This window comes from Phlebotomus papatasi, chromosome 2 (genome assembly GCF_024763615.1).
Source record: "Phlebotomus papatasi isolate M1 chromosome 2, Ppap_2.1, whole genome shotgun sequence".
NCBI lineage: Eukaryota > Metazoa > Arthropoda > Insecta > Diptera > Psychodidae > Phlebotomus > Phlebotomus papatasi.
The window spans coordinates 15,053,836-15,076,410 of NC_077223.1; the positions used below are offsets into that span (position 1 = coordinate 15,053,836).

The 22,575-nt window shown below is 33.9% G+C and overlaps 2 protein-coding genes across 7 annotated transcripts in view; both read right to left on the reverse strand.

Moving 5' to 3' along the window:
• Positions 1 to 19,341, reverse strand: part of LOC129802729 (dynamin) — a 29,584-nt gene extending 10,243 nt beyond the window's left edge. For 3 of the 5 annotated variants that reach the window (XM_055848771.1, XM_055848768.1, XM_055848772.1), the window contains exons 1-9: positions 18,927 to 19,334; positions 18,189 to 18,412; positions 13,379 to 13,582; positions 8,411 to 8,813; positions 7,976 to 8,321; positions 7,756 to 7,913; positions 3,926 to 4,032; positions 3,664 to 3,851; positions 83 to 202 (exon numbers count right to left, since the gene is read on the reverse strand). In XM_055848771.1, coding sequence (XP_055704746.1) covers positions 83 to 202; positions 3,664 to 3,851; positions 3,926 to 4,032; positions 7,756 to 7,913; positions 7,976 to 8,321; positions 8,411 to 8,813; positions 13,379 to 13,582; positions 18,189 to 18,412; positions 18,927 to 19,090 — 1,914 coding nt within the window. In that variant the 5' untranslated portion in view covers positions 19,091 to 19,334. Of the gene's footprint in view, positions 1 to 82; positions 203 to 3,663; positions 3,852 to 3,925; positions 4,033 to 7,755; positions 7,914 to 7,975; positions 8,322 to 8,410; positions 8,814 to 13,378; positions 13,583 to 18,188; positions 18,413 to 18,926 lie in introns of all 5 variants that reach the window. The other 2 variants (XM_055848769.1, XM_055848770.1) reach the window with 2 other exon arrangements.
• A 503-nt stretch (positions 19,342 to 19,844) lies between these two features.
• Positions 19,845 to 22,575, reverse strand: part of LOC129802735 (coiled-coil-helix-coiled-coil-helix domain-containing protein 7) — a 54,974-nt gene continuing 52,243 nt past the window's right edge. Inside the window, exons 2-4 of one of the 2 annotated variants that reach the window (XM_055848779.1) lie at positions 20,251 to 20,300; positions 20,083 to 20,181; positions 19,845 to 20,020 (exon numbers count right to left, since the gene is read on the reverse strand). In XM_055848779.1, the coding sequence (XP_055704754.1) occupies positions 19,913 to 20,020; positions 20,083 to 20,181; positions 20,251 to 20,295 (252 nt within the window). In that variant the 5' untranslated portion in view covers positions 20,296 to 20,300 and the 3' untranslated portion in view covers positions 19,845 to 19,912. Of the gene's footprint in view, positions 20,021 to 20,082; positions 20,182 to 20,250; positions 20,356 to 22,575 lie in introns of those variants that run through there. The other variant, XM_055848778.1, reaches the window with a different exon arrangement.

Below are 22,575 nucleotides of genomic sequence, written 5' to 3' on the forward strand. Positions count from 1 at the left end.
GTATTTTTCTCTCAGAAAATTGAGAAACAAAAGAGAGAAAAATACTGCAGATATTTCCATAACAGAGGTCAATGTTACTCACTTCGTCACCATTTGCAGTAGACGAATCCTTCTCCGGATACACGCCAGCACGAAGGAATGATGCCTTCCATGAATCTACGTCATCGACACTCTCACAAGAGAGCTCCAGTTGTTTGTAGTCCTTCAGGAAAGATACATTAAAAGTACATAGTTAGAAAAATAAATATTTTTGAAGGATATGTACATGAAAAATGGAAAATGTATAATAAATTGTCATGGTTTAAGCACTAGAAAGCACAAATGCATATTTTTCCTTCCGACAGAAGCATGAAAAAAGTATTCAGAGAGAATTTCAATAAACAATTAAAATTTTCTTTTAGTTTACACACATTTACATATTTAATACGCGAACGCCCTTCAATATCTGTGCACTTATGTGTAAGATTTCAAAATAAAAACTCTAATGAATTTACTTAAAAGGAAATAATGGAAAAACTTTGAACTTAAACCATCGCTAAATATTGTAAATGATTGTTTTTACAATATTTGACTAGTTCGTTTGACCTCCATAAGGGATATTTGTCTATAATTGAGCAATGACCTTGTAAAATTCTTTTAGGGTTGTTTCAAGGTCAGGTTTAAATTTGTCTTTAAATAGAACGAATATTTCTCAACAACTTTGCACAATTTCGACAATATTACAAAAACAATTAAACTAAGAACAATTTTGGATTTATTTGAAAGATTTTTCGAGAAAAAAACGAAGACTTAATTGACTAAATGCGTTTTCTAAGAAAAGACGTGGATAGACAAAATTAAGGAACAATGAAGGCGAAAATTTAGTCTGAATTAACCAATAGCTATAAAATTTTCCTTCAAGGTTATTCTAAGGTCATTTGTTTAAATCGTTCTTGAAGGTACAGTAGAGTCTCGCTATAGGCCATCGCTCTATAGTCCACAATTTATCGACCGTGAGCAAGAACAAGTACCACAATCGCAAAGAAAGTGGAAGCCGTCGAGCAATTTCAATACTAAAAATCGTTGATAATTTAACGTCATTATAGTGAGCCATATCCCAAGTTATATATAGATCATAACAAGATAAACTGTAACTGTAATTTATTAAAAGTCGGATACAGCTAAAGTCGGAATGTGAAAGGGGGTTTGGACGAAGTAGACAGTCAGAAAATCTGGGGTGACATGATAACTTATTTTCGGTAGTATCGACTGTCGATTCTGAAAACTTTAAGCGATATCTATACTTCCTGTAAGTAATATAGATACTTATTAGCTGTTACAAGTCGACATTCGCTTAATCTAACAGATATAGCTTTATCGATAATATAGATTAGATAGTGTCGAAAAGTTATCATTCCACCCCTGCTTTTTTGTGAATCTAATTACAAAGAGCATCGAATGTAATAGGCGTAACAGCAAACCGGTGGTTCCAACACTGAGAAAAAACGGGGGTGCGATTAACTTTTTTTCCTACACTGAGAGAAATCCGAAAAAGTTAAAATAACATTCTGGAAATGTTAATTTTACCCTGCAGTATTGATCCTAAATCGGTGTAAATATAATGCATTTTAGGTGTTTAGGGGTTAAAGTTACCCTTTTTCGTGTTAATTTTACCCTTAATAAGATGTAAAATTAGCATTAAAAAATGTTGATATATTTTTACACCTAAAAAGTGTTAAAGTTATGAGGAAAAAAAGTTAATCGCACTCCCGTTTTTTTTTGTGTAATAACTTTTACATTTTTCAGGTGTAAAAATATATCAACATTTTTTAATGTTAATTTTAGACTTTTTTAAGGGTAAAATTAACATGAAAAAGGGTAACTTTAACCCCTAAACACCTAAAATGCATTATATTTACACCGATTTAGGATCAATAATGCAGGGTAAAATAAACATTTCCGGAATCTTATTTTAACTTTTTTGGATTTCTCTCAGTGAATGATTTCGGTTCTGGTAAGGTAAATTAAACTATTTCAAAACCTGCTCCAAATGGAAATTTTTTGCTATTCCAAATGGAAACGTAATTGTTTTCATGATAAATACAGTACTAAATTACTCTATACCACAGTTTCATTATTTAGTTAATTTGGCTCCAAATAAAGCGAAAATTCATTCGAATTCACAAATTTTAATTTCTTAATTTCTCAGAAAAAATAAAAGTGTACACTTTCACCATCGAATTTTTCGTCGATCGACCATGTTTTCCAATGAAAAACACAATAAGGTGATTATTGTTTATTCGTTTTGTTTAACATTTATGTCATATTTCTGGCTAATTTTATTTAAATTAAGTGTTAATCTAAATTGTTAACGGTACGTGAAGTTTTCAAATGAAATAATTGCCTATTTCGTGAAGAAAAAGTGTTTTTCTCAAGTGTCTGCAAATGCTTCAATAGGAAAACACCGAAGATACGATTTTTGTGGAGAGATTTTCCTATTGTTTTAGATGGGAAAGGAAAAAAGACCAGGAAGAAGAATAAATTCTACCTTCAAGAGTAACTCTAGAAGGTTTTAGAAGCCTTTCGTCGCGGTTTGTCTCCAATTAGAACATTCCCCTTGTCTCCATTTGGATTAATACGTTTCCAATAGAAGCATTTTACACTCGCGTATTTTTATTGTGTTTAAAGCTGTCTACACATATGAGCATTTTTTAAAAAAATTCTTTAAAAAAATTTTTAAAAAATAAAAATGGGTCGGTTTTTTTTACAAAATTGCTTACATACTAGGCAAATTTCTGTAAAAAATCCATTTTTTTACAAAAGTTTTCACTAGTGTAGAGCCGATTCTTTTTAAAAACCTTTTTAGGGTTATTTTTTAAAGAATTTTTTTAAAAAATGCTCATAGTGTGTAGACAGCCTAAGATGTTTTCAAATTATATTCCAAAAATTTTCACTAAACAGTAGCCTTCTAAAAAAGTCAAGGTGCAAATTTATGTAATTCTCTTCAGAAAAAATTGAACTTAATGTATAGAATCTTCTGTCAAAGTTAAAACGTCTGGAAATGGTTCTGAAATAGGACATTTACCCTAAATGAAATATTCATGAGTCTGTTTCAAAATATTTTTCACAAAATGCTACCGAAAGAAAGAGAAAAATCTATTTTCTGGTTAATTCTGTCCCTGTCTCCCCTACAAATGTTCGTAAAGACACGTTTGTTTGCACATATTTTTGCGACATTTTAAACGTTACAACCTAATGTTTAGAGAAGCTACACTGTTTAACTTGCATGTGCAACATTTTTAACCCTACCAAACTCTTTCATAGACTACACGTTTTGATTCATCTGTGATTGACATTCATTTGTATTTCCCACTTTGATCTCTTTCCCCACACTCTAACAGTCAAATTGATCCAAACAGCTCTCAAAGAATTACTCCTCAAATTGTTTTGAAAATAAAAATCACTTCTGCGTTTTACATTGAACTAAAGAGCATCAATTGATTCATCCACATGTGTTTCTCACTATATCACCATGAAGCAATTTTAATCTCCCATTAGAAACATTTCTGTATCAACTCATTTGTTGCGTTTTATCATCAACCTTGTCCATTTAGAGAGCGTCCACTACAACTTAGCGGTATGCTGGGTGTAAAAGTTTTTTTTTCACATAAATAGTTAACTTACCTTGTAGACATTGCGTCCTTCTGGATTGAAGAGGGCAAAAGTGTGGCGTCTTGACATAAATCCCTGCTCAATATCTCGCAATTTCAATCCATCCAGCGGCAACATGTACTTCTTCTCCTTTTCATCTTCATCCTTGTACCACGATATGCTCTCAGATGTGAGAACAAACCAATAGGGGCGAGAGCCACCTACAATTCCATGAAGTATTTTAGTAAAAATAATTCTGAGATACTTCTGACTGAGATAATAAAATTGTATATACCTTTCATTATGCCCAAATTCTGGATGCACATGTGGCCTTTGCGGATGACTTGATTGCCAATGGCTCTAGTGCCTGTTTTTGAGGCATTTTCAGATTTATTCTGAGCACTGAAATACAAAATTTTCTTATCTCATTTCCGCTGCTCAATATACTTTCTTTGTTTTTTTTTTTTTTTTTAAAGATATGTGATAAAAAATTAATACACAATTTTCTCCAGAAAAAGACTTTATCTCATAAGTTCGATAATGAATCTATTTAATAAAAAATAAAATGCCAACAGACGGTTGAAAATTTTAATTTATAATGCCTCCGGAACACCTTTTAGATCAGGAAAATTACGTGAAATCAAAATTCACATCTCTTTCTAAAACGTTTTGCCTACTATGTCTATCAAAATTTTTCAGTACTGAAGCATCCGGCACATCTTTTAGATCAAGAAAATGTCATGAAATCAAAATTACCATTCTTTCTTTCTTAAATGTATGGTATACGCCTATCTCATTCTTTCGCACTCAAAATTCAATTGAACTAAATCACTGTCTAACCGTGGTATCACACTAGAGAATTTCACATTAAAATTTTAATGTGATTCACATTAATTGTTGCTGATATGTGTCCTAACGTGCAATTTTCGTCAAGAGCTTTTAGAAATCGATTCATTTAGTGATAAAAAAAGAGAACTCGAGTCACAAAAATTGGTATAAATAGATTAAAATAGCATAAATACGATTAATAATTAATGAGCAAATTCATGAGAATTGAGCAAATTTATGAGCAAAATTTGCTCATTAAATTTTCATCAGGTACCACTTTATTGCAGTCATTTGTGTAGTTTCTGCGCCACAATTTTCTCACCAATTTATTCGTGATTAAATTGTGATAAAAAGTAATGCTAATACCTACTATTTATCGCGCACGAGATGGAGAAAGGACAAAAGACATTGAAAAAGATCGGTGCAGAGGATAAGTAAGAAAAGAGTTAAACAAAAATATGTTCGATCTACATTTTATATTCCTCCTTCATAAACTTCTAGGATTTCGTGGTCAAATGAGATGGTGGCCGAATTACTTGAAACTGTGCAGTGTGCATGTGCATCAGGAATCCGTCATTTCGGACTACAACTGCCGGGAATACAAAAATAGAGGCAACCGATCTAATGGTTTTCAGGCCGTTTGCGACAAATTGAGTCACCAATCGCTGGAATTCACACCTCAGTCGGGATTTGGATGATATTGATTCCTTCATTTTCGTAGTTTTTTTTTTTTTGAAAATAAAGCCCTACGATTTGAAGCAGCTCTTTAAATTCCTCCGAAGTCATCCGGAGAAAATTATCATGTCTAAAAAATCGCCCCAGAGAATTTCAACGACACCATGTGAAGGTCGCGTTAGAAGCCAATCTCTCGCCCACATCCTCCTTCTTCTCGCTTGGCAGGTCCTTTTCGTACCCTTTTCGAAAATCGCACATTTTCGCTCAAATGAGTGAAATGCTTAAAAAAAAACAGTCATCGGACAACCCGTGTGCCATCGTGACTAAGAAATTCTAGCAATGTGTCCTGACTAAATCAGCGATTTCGAGTGGTTCTAGAAGTTTTAATGAGCAATTTTTCACTTTAATTTTAATGTGAAATTTTCTAGTGTGATAATTTCGGACTAAATTTAATTTGGCCTGATGTTTAAAAGAAGAAGAAGAGTCCGAAAGAGTAGGACAGACATATGGAAATCTTTTGAGAAAGAACAGGATGTGAATTTTGATTTCATGAAATATCCCTGATCTAAAAAATGTTCCGGAACCATAAGGCAAAATAATTTCGAATTATAAAAGTTTTTAGAACTATCATCTAAATATCTCCTTATTACACTGTGGAACAGCAAAAAATAGGATGGAAAATAATGAGAATTTTCTTGTTCATTGGCGTGTTCTGAACATTTCTCCAGAAACTTCAAAATCTTTAGGGAATTCGTAGAAATATTTTATGAAACTTGTGTTGTGTTAATAATGGTACATCCTAGGATGTTCGTGTCAAAGATTAGTAGAGGAGGATCCCTATGAAAATTCAAAAATTTTCTTTGAACAAATCCTACACCTTTTTTTCATTCTCCGTCAAATTTTCCAATTTTCCTCATAAATCCTTCAATATCCTTCAAATCCATAAAAGGGGTGCCAAAACGTCTTAGGCTTTGCCAAGCGAACTCGTGACTTAGATGCTGCCATACCTCAAAAGCACTTTCTAATCATTAATCGTTTACCGGGTCTCAACCGATTTAAACCGATTCATACATCACTCAAAAGATTACTTATCGGTTCATAATCGGTTTATTACCGGTTCACAACCGGTTTACAATCGATTTGAACCAACTCATGTACCACTCAAAACAAACACTCTCCAAAATGCTTTTGTTTCGGAAAAAATAGTTATCGGTTATAAACCGGTTGAAATTGGCTTAAACTTGTTAGGAATTCCAAGACCTTTCCAACGGGCCCAAATATGACTCCATTCGGTTGATAAATGTGTTTTCTAGAGTCTTTTTAACCTTTGACCTTGAAAAACGTTTTAAGAATGATTCGCGTTCCGATTTCGCGAACGAGGACCGTTTTCGATCAATTCCAAAAAAACATGGTTTTGGAGTGCAAGGGGTAAAATGAGAGTCAGAGTCGACTTGAAGAGGGGGATACCAAAAGAACCAAATCTCTATCTCTAACCGTTTGGCTCCCGACGTAGTAACGGCCACACCGACAGTCGGAAAATCAGCGTGACATCACCTCTCAGGAATCGTTGAGAAAAGTGGTCCCCATGGGTTGGAGGGTAGAAATTTTGGGGGATAAAAATATCGAGGGATCACACTGCTCTTTATGTACAGTTCGAGCAGTAAAAACTAAGCCAAGGGGAAGTCGATAACGTAGAAACATTTGAGAATATTCATGTGAGGAGAATGATTTCCTCTTTCCGTTCTTCATTAGAAAAAGCTCTCTTATTGCAATTTTTCGTGATAATTAGCATTTTAGACTCAAGCGACGTCTAAGTAGGTTCTGTAAATTTAATATGTTCAGCAATTAGACTTTAACGAAAACTATCGATTGGCATCCTAATTTCTAAAATTCTAATAACACTACGACCGATGTATTTTATAGAGGATAAGCAGTAAATAGTTTTATATTGTAACTGTTCTAAATTTAATCTCTGATATCTAAAAAAAAACTATCAAATTCTAAAAGGTTGAAGATAATGAAAACAGATTGTGCAAAAATTAATTGTTGAGTTAAATTGAATAGTAAAAAAATGTTAAGTAAAAAATAAGAAATGGTCAGTAAAATATTAATTATTGGTCAGTAAAAAACTGAAATATATTTACAAAAATGAGTCTAACTTTGGAGAAATAACGAAAATCACATTATTTCTCTCTTGTAAAATTACTTTATGGTTCTATTCCAATGAAAAGTGAAAAGCATTTTTTTAGTACATGACTGTTCTCAAGTGCTTCTGCATTATCGACTATTCCTTGTGGGGGTTCCTGTCTCGACTGTTTTCGAGAAACAAACCAGCGACAGGAGAAAAGTCGATTATATAGAAGAACTTGAGAACAGTAAAGTGCTAAAAAAGAATGCCCAGAGGAGAAAGATTTCCTCTTTTCATTTTTCATTGGAATAGCACCATTATTCTTTGAAAAGAAATCCACTCATTATTATTAACTTTTTACTGATCAAATATGATTTTTTACTAACCAAAATTGAATAAAATACTGACCATGTAGTCGCAGCCAAATTAGTTGTGGAATACCTGAGATTATTGTTAATTTTATAAATTACTATTAAAAAAGAAATATGACTTACTTAGCAAATCCAATAAAGTCCTCATGGTTGGTGTTCATGTATGCCAACTCAAAATCAATGAGAAGAAGGAGTTGCTCCTTGCAATACTGCTCACGCTGGCGAATATGGGTTGTAATGATGCGTTCCGTCTCGTCACGAAGACGCGGATATCGGGACATCTGTTAATGAGAGATTAAATTTAAAAATTGCAACAATATGGGAGGAATTGTTGCAGCCTTACTTTGTCCGTGCAGATTCTGACCACATGGGACAGCTCTTGGACGACTAGATCGACACATTTGAGCACTGGCTCCTTCAGTTGGGCAATCTGCTTCTTTACAATAGCCTCAAAGGCCATATCGGGCGTAAACAAACCCACACGGATACCATGGATGTTGCGAATGGCAAAGGAAATCTCCCTGCGGAGTTCCTTCTCATCACACGACATCTTAACAATCTCAAAACGCAATCTCTCATGGAAGATGCGATTGATCTTGGCGCCTCCCGAAAGTTCATTTGTATTTACAAGTGCCGATCCGGAGCCCTCAATGGTACGCTCAAAGTCCGACTGAAGCTGCTGAATCATCCTACAAGATACAGATGCTTGTCAGCATCTCATCCAAACTTTCCATTCTAGAGAGTCAATAGACGACAAGAAAAAAAGAAAAACACTCACTGAAGCATTGCCTTTGTCTTAATACTTGGATCATCGGGCCTGAAATGTTTGTACTGCTCCACATCCTTTTCCAGTGTCAACATCTGCTTCTGGAGCTTATCCCTCAGTCCCGGAAGAGTATCACGAATGTGATTCGTGAGTTGCTGATTGAGGGTCCGTTGTAAATACGGTGTCCCCAGACGATCAGCAATATGACGATATGATGGATGACTGAGGAAGAATTTTCTTTCGGCCGCCAGAGCAGCCACAATGTCCTTTCTACCCTCAATATCCTTCTGCGATCGATTCACCACACCAATATAGCCTCGACGTAGTGGCAATAACTTATTCTCCAAAATATCCCTTGCATCCGTGCCATCATCCATCAAGTCCAATTTTGTAATCACACCAATTGTGCGAATTCCTAAAGGATTAATTATTATCTTATTGTTCCTTATATTTTTTGTTATAAATCCATTAAAACTGGGTTTTTCGTAGGATTCTTAGGGTAGGGGAAAACGTCTTACCTTTGGACAATTCAAGTTTCGAACAATTCTTTCTTTTTAATATGTTTTGAAAGATTGGGTTGTTCGAAAATTGACTCGTTCGAAGGTAGCGAGCTTTCCCCTACACTGAGAAAAAAAGAGAGTGCGATTAACTTTTTTTTCCTCATAACTAACACTTTTTAGGTGTAAAAATTATATCAACATTTTTTAATGTTAATTTTACACCTTTTAAGGGTATAATCAACATGAAAGAAGGGTAAGTTTAACCCATAATACACCAAAAAAGGGTAATATTTACACAGTTTTCGGATCAATACTGCAGGAGGGTAAAATTAACATTTCCGGAATGTTATTTTAACTTTTTCGGATTTCTCTCAGTGTAGAATAGATATTTATTCCTACACTGAGAGAAATCTGAAAAAGTTAAAATAACATTCCGGAAATGTTAATTTTACCCTACAGTATTGATCCGAAATCGGTGTAAATATTACCCTTTTTAGGTGTATTAGGGGTTAAAGTTACCCTTTTTCATGTAAATTTTACCCTTAAAAAGTTGTAAAATTAACATTAAGAAATGTTGATATGTTTTTACACCTAAAAAGTGTTAAAGTTATGACGAAAAAAATTTAATCGCAATCTCTTTTTTCTCAAAAAATAAAATGATTTTTTGAAAATTAGGGGCAAGCTTTTACGGCGTTATCACACTTGCACATTAAAATTTTAATGTGATTCACATTAATTGTCGCTTGTGAGCGTCCAAATATGTTATTTGTGTCTTTGAGTCACTTAATATTTGGGGTTTTTCTATTTATTGATAAGGAAGTGGACTTAGCCTGCAAAAATAAGTTTAAATTTACCTAAAGCACAAATATTTTTCACATTAAAAAAATAAAGAGAAAATCGCATTAATTTTTCGCATTAATGCTATAAATCAATTTATATCAAATTTTGCGGGCCAGATATAACTTTTTATCAACAAATAGATCAAATTTTGAATATAAAATGATTCAAACACACAAATTACACATTTGGACTCTTACCAGCGACAATTGATGTGAATCATATTAAAATTTTAAAGTGCAAGTGTGATAACACAGTTAAGCTTCGCACAAACTCTGGCTTCGAACACTTCATATTTTTCAGGAAAGGTGTGACTTAAGGCTAGTTGTTAAAATATTTTGCCACTGATTCATTTGAGAAATATGGAAAAAATATGAAGTGTTCGAAGCCAGAGCATATGCGAAGCCTGAACACCTTCCCTTCTTCATTGTTTTTTTTATTAATTATTCTTTGCAAGATATCTTGCATTAGTTAATCAAACATTTGTTGCAAAAAATAATTCGTTAAAATCTATAAATAATTTTTAAAAAATCATTTTATTTTGGCGTGGAGATCCCACTTTAATGATTGATACAAGCTTCACTTTTACGAACTTTTAGACCTCTTTTAAACCCGTATTTTTTAATCGGATATTTTGGAAGAAAGCCGAATTAAACATCTTAAACAAGTTGATATTTTGCAGTGCATAGAAATATGGAATGCACGATCTGATTGGAATTTTCTTTCGTTATCCTAATGAGACTAATCGGGCTAAGTCGGCAGCAGCCGAAATTATGGTATCTATGGCAGACCTGAGCTCGTTAAAATTCGTGTAATATCGGAAATTTTGTTTAGATAAATTTAATGGAAATTGCAGATTATTTTTGCGCCAAAAAGACATAACTGGAAGAAAAACTAACATAGAAAGAAATTGTCTTCTTGATATCTTTGCCGCAAGGCGGATACCCTTTTACTTGAATCTTGTAGAAATATAAAGATAGAGATAGAGACAAAAGCAATTCACTTAACAAACGTCTGGCGGCGCTGCGGTTGCAAAAGATCTCTAAAATGCGACAAAATATTTTCTTCTCTATTTTATGTTTATTAGCAGGTCATTCTTCTTCTTCTTGTAATATGTACTTTTGCATTCCTTATTAACCGAAATAGTGTTGTACCAGGGATCCACCAAGGCAAATAGAAAAATGAAGCTATGTTTCGCTTTTCCTTGTAAAAATTTTGCAGATATTACACCGCAACTTAAACAAATTTGATCGTAGTTCTTGTATTATTTCGGCGAACATTATGAAATATGTATTTTTAGATAGTTTTTAATGCACGATTTCGAAATATATCAGACTGATAAATCAATTCTCTTTAGGAAAAAACTTGCCAATAGTCTTCAGTGCCTCTATGCAAAAACGTATGGAAAAATGAAATGTCGAGAGGCCCTTGGTTGTACAAAAGGGTTTTTCTCAAACCTGCCCCGAATTTTGAGACAGCTCAAAAGAATTTGAATCTTCCAGCTCAATGTTTTTGATGTAATTATTCACAATTAACACAAATAACTGTATTTAACTAAATTATAATAAGGATTTTCTTGTGAAAATGACTTAACTCTAAGGAATTGAGCAATTTTCACATTAAAAAACCTCTCTTTTTCTCTACGTGAATTTTCGCGGCATTTCGAAGAAGCTCAGGCCTGATCTATGGCATAATTGAAAAACAAGTTGTATTGAAAAAAAAAATTTTAGGGAAAATATATAACATTTTAAGCTAGTAATTAATTCTGCATCAAATGCAGATTAAGCCACAAGTCTCGCCGATGGACAAATAAGCCACGCCCACTATCAGACTTACAACAACGATTATCTTAAATGCCAAATGAATGGAAAATAAATATTAGAGAGCACGACAGAAAAAATGATGCTGTTTTGCATATTTTTTATTTTTATGCTCATCAGAAGCCACACCTTTTCTGTGCACTTATCTCTACATGAATTTTATAGCTATTTTCGCATCTGGCTTTCTTTCTTTTAAGACTTTGAAAAGTATTAGACAAATAACCAAGCTTTGAAAACCTTTATGTTTAATTACAAAAATATTTTATTTTTTTAAATACATTTTAATTAAAGGCGTGGCTTACTTTTTAGTGCATATTTAGTTTTTGTTTCCATTCGCAATTGAAATTGCATTACATTTTCTAACTAATTGTTAAGGAAATAAAGAAATGATCTTAATTTCCGAAAAATATATTTTTTTGGTGCAACCCTACCTCAGAGGTTCAATAACATTTTTAGATTAATTAAAAAATCAATTTTTTAACATGGAAACTCAAAAAGAGATAAAATTTGGCACTGGGCAGAGTAATTATCTTTTGGAACGTTAAAATAGTTATCTAAATAGGTCTATTAGATATTAAGATATTGAAGTCTATTTTATTATAAAAACAAGTTTATTGTAGAAACAAAACCTAAACGTTCCTAGCTTTAAATTAAGAATCTTTGAACGGTAGGAGACAGTGGGGTAGTTTTACTCGTGCATTACTTTCGAAACTACATTTAAGACAATAAATAACTGTTTAGGAACTATGCTGCGTATTTTTAGATAGCAAAACTAAAGAGACAAAATTAGGTTCAATATGGTTCATATTCGTTTGACAATAAAATTTTGAAAAAAAGAGTTTAGCATCGCGAAACTGCCCCACACTTCTTTATAGATAATTTCAAAATTATGTTACGTCTCGAATTTGGATTTCAGATGACTAAAATCGATTAAATCGAACTTGAAATTAAGCATCTTAATTTTTGCGACTCCTCATTGAGTCTGATCATCATAAAATTATTTCTTCGCATTTTTTAAAAGCTCTAAACTTTAGATACAACGTAATTAAATTGCATTATCCCATTTCTGAGATATTCAACTTTGAAAGTTTAACTTTATCTATAACGTGATTAAATTTAATTATCTAATTTCTGAGATATTGAACTTTGAAAGTTTATTAAATCTATTTTTAATATGATAAAGTGCTATGTGAATTTCAAACTTATTGACTGATCGAATAAAAATATTAGAAATGAACGGAAATGAACCCTTTTGGGAAATCAAAGAATTACTTTTGAGAACTCTAATAAAAAGAGGAAACAATCTTAAAAGAATACTCTGTTGTATATCGAGATAAGAAAAGCAGAATTGTAAGACAAAACACAGAAACAACATGTAAGATAAAATAGAGAAAGAATATTCAACTGAAACTCGAGAAATTGGTCATTTTCATCTCAATGGAACACAAACTAAAAGTCTGTAAAGAACTGATAACGTATTTTATTGCAACGTAATTAAAAGGCTTTCAGTTAAAATTCTTTTGATAATTGTTGAAAGAATGAAGGGTGCTAACACCAATTTGTAGTATCAATTTTCTTTTGTGATATCATCCAAATTTCTGTGTTTTGAGATAACAAAATATGAATGTGTTTATTTCTTCCAACATTTGAAGAAAATGAACTGCTAAAGGGCACTGTTCTCTTGCGATAAAATCTCCCAGAGTGAGGTTGTATTTCAAGTGGAGAAAATCGATTTAAAATTGGGGTAATTGCAGAAAAATGACACAAAATAATTTGTATGGGGAAAAAAAGAAAGGAATATAAGTAAAAGATTGAGAACTTACCTTGAGGATCTACTTCTTTGGCCAATTTTAGGGCGTCTGAATTGGCCAAGTCAGTATTGGCTGGAGTAACGGCCAGGATTAGGCATGTTTCCTTCTTGATGAACTGGAAAATCATCGCCTTAATCTGAGCCTCAATATCTGCTGGCTGATCACCAATTGGGACTTTAGTCAGACCCGGCAGATCAATCAGGGTCAAATTGAGCACTGAAAATGTGTGATACTAATTAGTAGAATTAAAAAAAAGAACATGAAAAATAAACTCTCAAATATTTATTTTGTCTTGACGATTTATAATAAAATATCGAGTGGAAAATATGGTAATTTACATGCTGAGAATACATCAATTAGCAAATACACTTATTCTTGATTACTGGGATTGATAAAACAATCTTAATTACTTTCTAAGCCTCGAAGAGGTTGTAAAGTATTCAATCCCGAATTACTCCTAGATAAACCTATTGCATTTGAGACCTACCTAAAACCTTAGCTATGTAGTAGCCTCAAAAACATTTAGGAAAACGCTAAAGTCATCTGATAGCTACTAGTGGCGCTGGCATCGCACTTTTGCAATGCAAGAAAAATCACCATGTCATGGGCGATGCAAACGCTAATAGCGGTGGTATGAAAAACATTGCATCTTCTACACTGAGATAAAACGAGGGTGCGATTAACTATTTTTTCCTTACAACTTTAACACTTTTTAGTTGTAAAAATATTTCAACATTTTTTAATGTTAATTTTACACCTTTTTAAAGGTAAAATTAACATGAAAAAGGGTAACCTTAACCCCTAATACACCTACAAAGCATAATATTTACACCGATTTCGGATCAATACCGCAAGGTAAAATAAACATTTCCGGAATGTTATTTTAAGTTTTTCGGATTTCTTTTAGTGTAGAAAATTGTAACTTTACACAGAATTTTTAAATTTTAGTGCAATATGCATTTTTCGAGATTATAATTCACAAAAATGCAATTACTTTTTCAGAATTTATCGCATCCAATAAAATTTTTAATGCTTAGAGAATTTATTATATTTTCATCTCATTTAATTATATTTTGTTAGTTCTTAAATTCTGTCCACAGGAATACTACGCTTTCATAAAATTCTGTGTAGCAGGTTCGTTTTCTACTCTGTATTAAAAAGAACCGTAAATACCTGAGATTTGACATTTCGATATCGCTTGAATGTCAAAATATTCGAACATAAAAAGAGCTCTCGAAAAGGTAGATTTTTTTTCTCCGAATGATAGGCAAAAATGGACCGATCTGATGTTTATCTCTCTGTACATAAATGTGTCTACACACTAGGAGCAAATTTTTAAAATAATGTTTTTTTTTTAATCCAATTTTTGACGAAAATTGTCGCTAGTGTATAGACGTCATAATGGCCTCTACACATTATAAAAATTTAGGTTCATATTGAAGCAAATTGCCTACGTTTGGTTAGGAAAAACTGTCAAAATTGACATAAATTTCTTTAGTGCGTAGAGGCCATAAAGCTCAGTTTGGGACTTTTATTTCGAAATTAAGGTTTCAAATCAAAATATTCGTTTTTAGATTCTCGCTTTAGGACTGTTATACTGTTTAAATGAGGATATCTCAAAATGCACCCAGGCGTATGAACACAGGCGAATTAAAATAAAATTGTGGTTTGTTCTTGAAAGAAAATCTGCCTAATATCTTTTATAATTTGCCCAGTAGGGGAATTCTGTAATTTTCGTGGCATTGTCACGCGTGATTTCGAAACCTGACAATGCCATTCGAGCTTTTTTTTGTCATATCATATGAGTTCGAAAATGCAATTCATTGAATTTTTAATGAAATTCCTTTACTTGATGATTTTATGAAAATACAGTACATCTTGGTTGATTTGTTTAACAAAATTCATTGTCATTTGAATTGCCAGAAATCTCAAATATATGACTTCTGGCAATGCCACGTGAGCTGAAATGGCAATGTCACGGCTACAGAATCGCATTTTCGAAAAAGCTCTCCTAAGATTCGAACCCAATTTGTCATATGGCATTGCCAGAGCGTTACAGATATCCCCTCCAGGTGTGTCTCGGCTAAAATAAAACCTCGGTCAATAAAATCCCAGCGGACACTAAATGTTAACTGATTTCAATTCAGCTGAAAACATATGTATTTTCAGCTGAATTCTGCTAACCTTTAAACGAAACTCGCAAGGCAGTACCATTTCCATATATTTTTTAGCCCTTTTTGTTTGAGCATTGCTGACTGGTTAGCACATTTTTGTTGACTACTCAGCAAAAATATGCTGAAAACGCTGCCTTTTTTCAGCTAACTGTGCTCACTGGGACCATAGGCAGTTTATATTTTATCCACTAGAAAGTACAAAATTTATTTTTTCGTTTGACAAAAAATCTACTTTTTTTCGAGGTTTTCAGGCTTCGCATACAATGGCGGCCAAAATAATAGAATCAGCTCCGCAAAGACCACTATTTTACCTTTAGCATTTTTGTTTATTCCAATTCGTTGAAATAATTTTGATATAGAAATGTTTAAATAATTACCTTACTTCAAATAAGTATTGTTTTGGCCGCTAGAGGTCTCTATTTTTCACAGAATACATCAATAGTGAAATTTGGTTTGAACAATACGATAGGACCACTTTCATTAAAATTAAAAAAAATGTGGTCTATAAATCGAATAAGATTAAATTAAGCCATATTTAGAAACCATTAATGACAGTTTTCCAATTTTTTGGCCGAACTGAATTTCACTATTGACGTATTCTGTGTAAAATAGAGACCTCTAGTGGCCAAAAGAACCCTTATCCTACGATTATAATAATTTTAAGATTTCTTTCCGAATTAGGGGAAGTGTGCCAAATTTCAGCCAGCTTCTAATTTCGGCCACTTTGAGTGTAATTTCGGCCATGCAAATAAATTAATTAAAGTTATGTATGTAATCTTCGAATAGTTAATGATTTCATTTTGCTTTTAAATATTTATTCATTTTAGGATGTATTAACACAAAGACCGTTAAATTTTGGGTATTTTTGAATTTAAATTGTGTTATGAAAACTCAGTGTGGAAACAGTCTTACAAAAAATGTGACAGATCGATTGTGTTTCTAGCAGTCTTACGATTTGTGGTGAAATGTAAGAGGTTTTCCTTCGATGTTTTTCATTAAAATTGATTAGTTTTCATTAAAGATTGCTTCTGTTTATGTTAATAGTGAATCAATCTTTAAATTTCGGGTAAAATTTCCCAGCTGGATCCTGTATTTCGCGTAAAAAGTATATACTTTGTGAGCGTCTCTCCGGTGAGATAGTGTTTCCTATTCCGGCACCATCTTTTGCTTTTCTAAATTTCTTATTCATTTTGTGTTTTTTTTTTTCAATTCCTGAGTTCGCAATGTCCAAAGAAAAAAACCATTACTTCTATGAAAAAGATGATGTGGAAAAGGCCTTGGAAAAGTTCAGGAAAGGCAAATTGCTACGGGAATCTGCACGTAAATTTGAGATGCTACTCTTCAGGTCTTCAGGACAAATTACACGGAAGATCTCAGGGCCTGTGGTCTCATATAAACGTATTAAAGTAAATATTAAACTCGTTCCGTTTGACGTTTTGAAATTTTCTATCCGTTGCGTCACAAAAGGTGGTCAGAAAAAAGGTGGCCGGAATTTCACTCAAAGTGGCCGGAATACTACCCAAAGCAATGCGCATATTTTTATTAATTTTTCAATATTTTAGCAAGTGATTTAAAAAAAACAAAGATGATAAACTAGTTTTCAAGGTTCCACACAATTCTCCCGAAAAGAAAGTAACAAAAAATATCAATATGAATTAAAATTATTGCATTTCAAATTTAGGACTTCGGTACTTATATGCAACTATGCCGAAATTTGGCACACTTAGGGTAAGTGTGCCAAATTTCGGCATAGTTGCAGGCAAGCGCTAAAGTCTCAAGTTTGAAATGCAATATCTTTAATAGAAATTGATTTTTTTATTCCTTCTACTTAAAGTGTGTTGCTTAGAACCTTGTAGACAGTTTATCGTCTTTATTTACTCTGAAAATCATTCTTAATACATTTTAAAATGAATAAATTTGTAGACATAGCTTTGGTGCCCTATTTCGGCCACTTTCATTTTCATAGTTCCTTGCCCTTCGAGAATTCTTCCAGTGCCTTTTTCACGTCATCTCATTTGTCGAAGCTACATTTTTTGTTATTCTTTTGTATTGTATAATCTATAGATAATCTAATCTATTGTAAAAACTAAAAATTCATGGAAATTTGAAGAACAAAAAAGGTGGCCGAAATTGCAAGCTGGCCGGAATTTGGCACATTTACCCTAAGCTTTACAAATTGATTCTATTATTTTGGCCGCCACTCTATATTCTAGCTTCGAACAGTTCCTATTTTTCAATCTTTCTTTAATAAATCTGACCGATTTTTTCGAGAAATATCTGACTTACGACTGGCTATTAAAATATAGTACATTGCCATTAGGTCAGAGTGTGTGCAAAGCCTGAAAGCCTTCCCTTACCCTTACTGAAATGGGCCATAAAGGGTTAAAAATATAAAAAACACGACGTCGAAGAAAGTTTATTTAATGGAGAATTTAATGTGTGCACTTTCCTATTAATGCTAACTTGCAAATTTTCAGTAAAGAAGCTTATTATGGAGCCTTGACGGCCCGTTTACCTTTTACTCCCCCTACAAGGTTCACTCTTTGTTATCTCTTGTGCATTCGCATAATGTTTTTTTGTCATTACATCTATTGTGTATTCTATATAATGCTTTTAAAAAAATAATTTATATTAATTTTTGTGCTTACCATTTGGCGAATAGACGCGCAAATTGATGGGAATGTTTGATATTCCTTTGTTGCTACCAGTGATCCGGTCAGTTTCTCCTTCGATCTCCTTCCTGATCTCATCAAAATCTGTGAATTTCTTGCCTTTGCAGTGCAGGAATTCACCAAATTCAGCCTGACCGTTAATCAACTGGAGGATTAGGGGGCGCCGCGTGACAATGCCAGAGCCTCGTGGTAGGAAATCCCTTTGAGAGAGCAGAATGAGTGAAATGTTGAGGCGCATATAAGTGAGGGAGTAAAAGACGAGTTGAAAGGGAGAAATTGGGTCATCGAATCAAGGTCGATGGTTGTATAACACAGGAAGAGGAAAGAGGACATTTTCCACCCATTTTTCACTGCACATTTTTTTCCTCTGCCATTTCACATGGAGAAATTTGTGAATGTCTTCAAATGACTCACACTCGGTGAGATAAATTATGTGTGGATTGGGTTGTTGGAAGAATATCTTGTATGAATTCATTGTTCTCAAAGGGAGTGTCTCCGGAACATGATAAATCTCAGAAGACCTTGCAGAGTAAAACTCCAATTTGTGCTTTTATTTGATTTTTTGGGCAGAAATTGGGATGGTAGTGAGTAGAGCGGTTCCAGGGAATGTCCAGAGGTACCCTGGAGGGGCTTTAGAAGTGTGGATGATGTGAGAATGGGTCAGAAAGTGGGCGAAATGACCCCCCAAAGTCGCCCCATTGACGCGTCACTTACTTGCCCACAAAATTCTCCAAGACAGAACTCTTTCCGGCCGATTGTCCGCCCACCACGGCAATCTGGGGCAGATCCAATTGCATATGCACCCCCAATTGGGTGAATGCATCCTGGAGTTTATTGACGATGGGAATGAGTTGCTCCATACCCATGTTACCCGACATTTTTGTCGAGGCTTGTTGGGTCTACAACCAGCACCAAGAAAATTCACTTTTTTCACACACAAACTCGCCCACACAAAGTGGTGGGTGGATGATTTAGAATCGAGAGGTGCCCCACACACTTAATTAACAGAGCCTGGAGGACCTAAACCACGATCAGACACCCTTTTTCTCACACGCAGACGAGAAAAACACAAGAAAGAAAAACTCAATCGATGACAAATAAGCCCACGAGTGAGAGGGAGAGTGCAATGCGCAACAGAGATGGCAATATGGGATATTTTGATGGGGAATTTTTCAAATAATTTATTCACCACTAACGGTGAAATGAAAAGCGCCACTATGCGGGGAGCACTTGAATTTGGTTTTTGAAATTGCGAAGCAACTGTTTATTGAGTTTCTTGGATTTTTTGATTAAAAATTTTATATAAAATAAATTTATTTGTGAAATTGAAAGAAAAATGAAAATATATAGTGTTTTTTATGTAAAAGGAACTAATTGAAGTCGTAATTTATTTGTTTCAATGCTATTGATCGCTTATTCTTAGTTGCTCATCAGGAGTCTTTTTCACTTTGATTTTATTGCTTTTCTTAGCTCGGAAAACCTTTTTCTATGCATTTGCAGACTGAGGACAGATGCTTAAGATTCACAGACAAAGAACTGAATATCAGTTCCACAGCTAAATAGTCTGCCGGTGCGGTTTATATCACAGTCCTCCAGATCCTGGAACTTTGCTTCAAACTAACACCATTTAACAATAATATCCTCCTTTATTGTTAATAAAACACCTATATACAGCTGGAAAACGCAAATTAATCTAGTTTCTATTGATTTTTCGTCTTCATATAGGCAGCCTTAATCTCTTCCCGGTCGCTGACATCAGGCAGGTGCGGATAAATACCTTTCCTCCTCCTCTCTGTTTTCACCTTGTTCTACAATAAAGTTCTCTATTTACAGAAGACTCCACTGATAAAAAGAAATAATTAGAACTTGCCCAGAATTCCTTGCAATTCTTGTAGTTTTTGAAATAAACTTCACATTTTTCACTCTCATAGTTGTTTCTATCGAGGCATTTGTAAGACAATTCCTGTTCCTATAAGCAAAATAAACAATAACACCTGTTAAAAAAAAGAATAAAGAAATACACCAAGGTCCAATTTACCTTCAAGCACGGATTGTTCTTCTCAGCATCAGGATTTTTCGGCATTTTCCTAGAAAATTTTCTCAATTTAAAATTATGTAAACAAAAAAGTGTGGTTATGTTTGCCCTCTCAATCAACATTAGCCCCACGTGGCCAATGAAAGAACTAAATTTGGGGGTGCCATGCCAGTGAAGTCTGCGAAGGTGTGTTTACTACACAGTGTGTTTGTGATTTTCTTGTTTTTTCTTATTTTTCGCAATTTTCTTACAATTTTCTCGGTGTAAATCATAGGAAACGGCATAAAAAATCTCCCTAAAACATCTCCAATTGTTTTCCACCAGGAAACTTTCGTAGTTCTTAAAAAAATCGCCGTGTTTTGACTGAACATTCCACAGGTGTTCCCGGAATTTGACATGCCGCTTCGTCAGCACTTTTAATTTACCTATTTTTGCCGTAAATCTTATGTGAGAGTGCTTTAAAAAGTGATCAGAAGGTGCCTCAACATTGTGAATCCCATGGGAAAGGTGACAGATAGTCCGAGTGGGAAGCAGCAGGCCATGAATTCCGAAGGAAAACTTGCCTCTGCTCTCCAGCAAATGGATGGAATCATATCCGGTGAGTCTGATGGCTTCTATTTCTGCCCAATTTGCTTGGCTCCGTGTGTGGGAATCTGAGGGGTATATGGCCTTCATATTCACCTCATTTGCTTTCCCCGATTCCTTTCTGTTGTCAAAAAAAGTGGGTGGTTCAATCTCAGAGATAGTCTCTCTGAAGAAAAATCCCATTCATCACCATTCAAAGCCAGGGATTTGGGGTCGAAGATGCTGCCGGGGGTGTTTTGCAACAGGCAGCCAATGAACTTATGCTCATGAGAGAGATTGTGGGGCTCTCAGAGAGGCAATAAAATGTCTCAAAGGGAGTCTTCAAACGGTCAAAGTGGCGATAATTTTCAGGGAGGATGAATTCTTTAGGAGAAAACGCCCTAGAAATGGAAGCAGAGATTTGTGGAAATCTCAGGAGCTAGATAAGATAAAATTTCGTAGAAAATCCCACAATAAAACGTTTTTAGGCTATAAATTTTGCCATTAGAAATCTTCCAAATTTAAGTACCTTGAAGAAAGTTAGTGGTCAAGTATAATTCAGGAAGGTTATGCTAATTTGCTAGACAAGGTAAAAATATAGTAGCCAAATGACTTGTTCAGATCATTTCTCCAGTTAAGATTGCAATCGGAGAGGATTACAATAATGCAGACACCAAAAGAAGTTGTTTTGCAAGCAGTTTAAAATAATTCTCTTTCGATAATTTTCCTCTTTGTAAAGGCTTCTACACATTGGCCGGCATTTGCTTAAAAAATTGTTTTTTTTAATGGAATTTTGACCTTTCTGTACGGCTAGTAGGGAAAAGTGGGGCACCTTTGAATTGGGGCCTCTAAGCATGTTTATAATTTAGCTCCTCAAACGAATTATGAAAAATGTCTTATTTCTAAAGTACCTCAATTCAAAGGTGTCTCACTTCTCCCTAGAAGTACCTTCATGAGATTAAGAAATTTTTGTTAATAGGGGAGACCGAGGCAGAATTAAATTATGGTGCTATTCCAATGAAAAATGAACATGTTTTTTTTAGCACTTTACCGTTCCCAAGATTTTCTTTATGTTGGTTCCCGTCTGGATTTCTTTTCCCGGCCTTTGACGTGTTCTAAAGGAAAAGTCGAATATGTAGGAACACTTGAGAACAGTAAAGTACTAAAAAACATGTTCATTTTTCATTGCAATAGCACCATTGGCGTTAAATATTTTTTTTAATATGACTAGGGGAAAGCTTTGATCGTTCGCACATAGCTACCTTCAAACACTTCATATTTCTCCCATATACCTTTATGAATCTCACCTATGGCTATATATTTCAATAGCTAGTCTTAAATCCCACCTTTTCTGAAAAAAAATTCGGAGTCTAATCCTTTTTTCCTAGTTTCAGGAAGCAAAAATTAAAAACAGGTCAAAAATCGTAATTTTGTTGTGTAATAATTCATACAATTTTGCACAATTAATATTACTTTTCTGAAAAACGACTATCACAGGGGGTAGTAGAGGGTTTATTAGGGTTCATATTTATGTAAAAACCTTTTGGGCTAAAGGAGGCCGCTTTTGTGCGTGAAAGAAAATTCACAAACTTGACTCACATTCATCAATCGCACATAGAAGACATGGCTTCTCGCACATTTTCCAGGAAACTTCATTTTAGATGCGATCCCTCATATTCACATCTATTGTAATCTACCGATTTGATCCACCACTAAAAAGTAAAACTTAAAAATCTTAAAGTTGATAAACAAGAAGTGATGTAA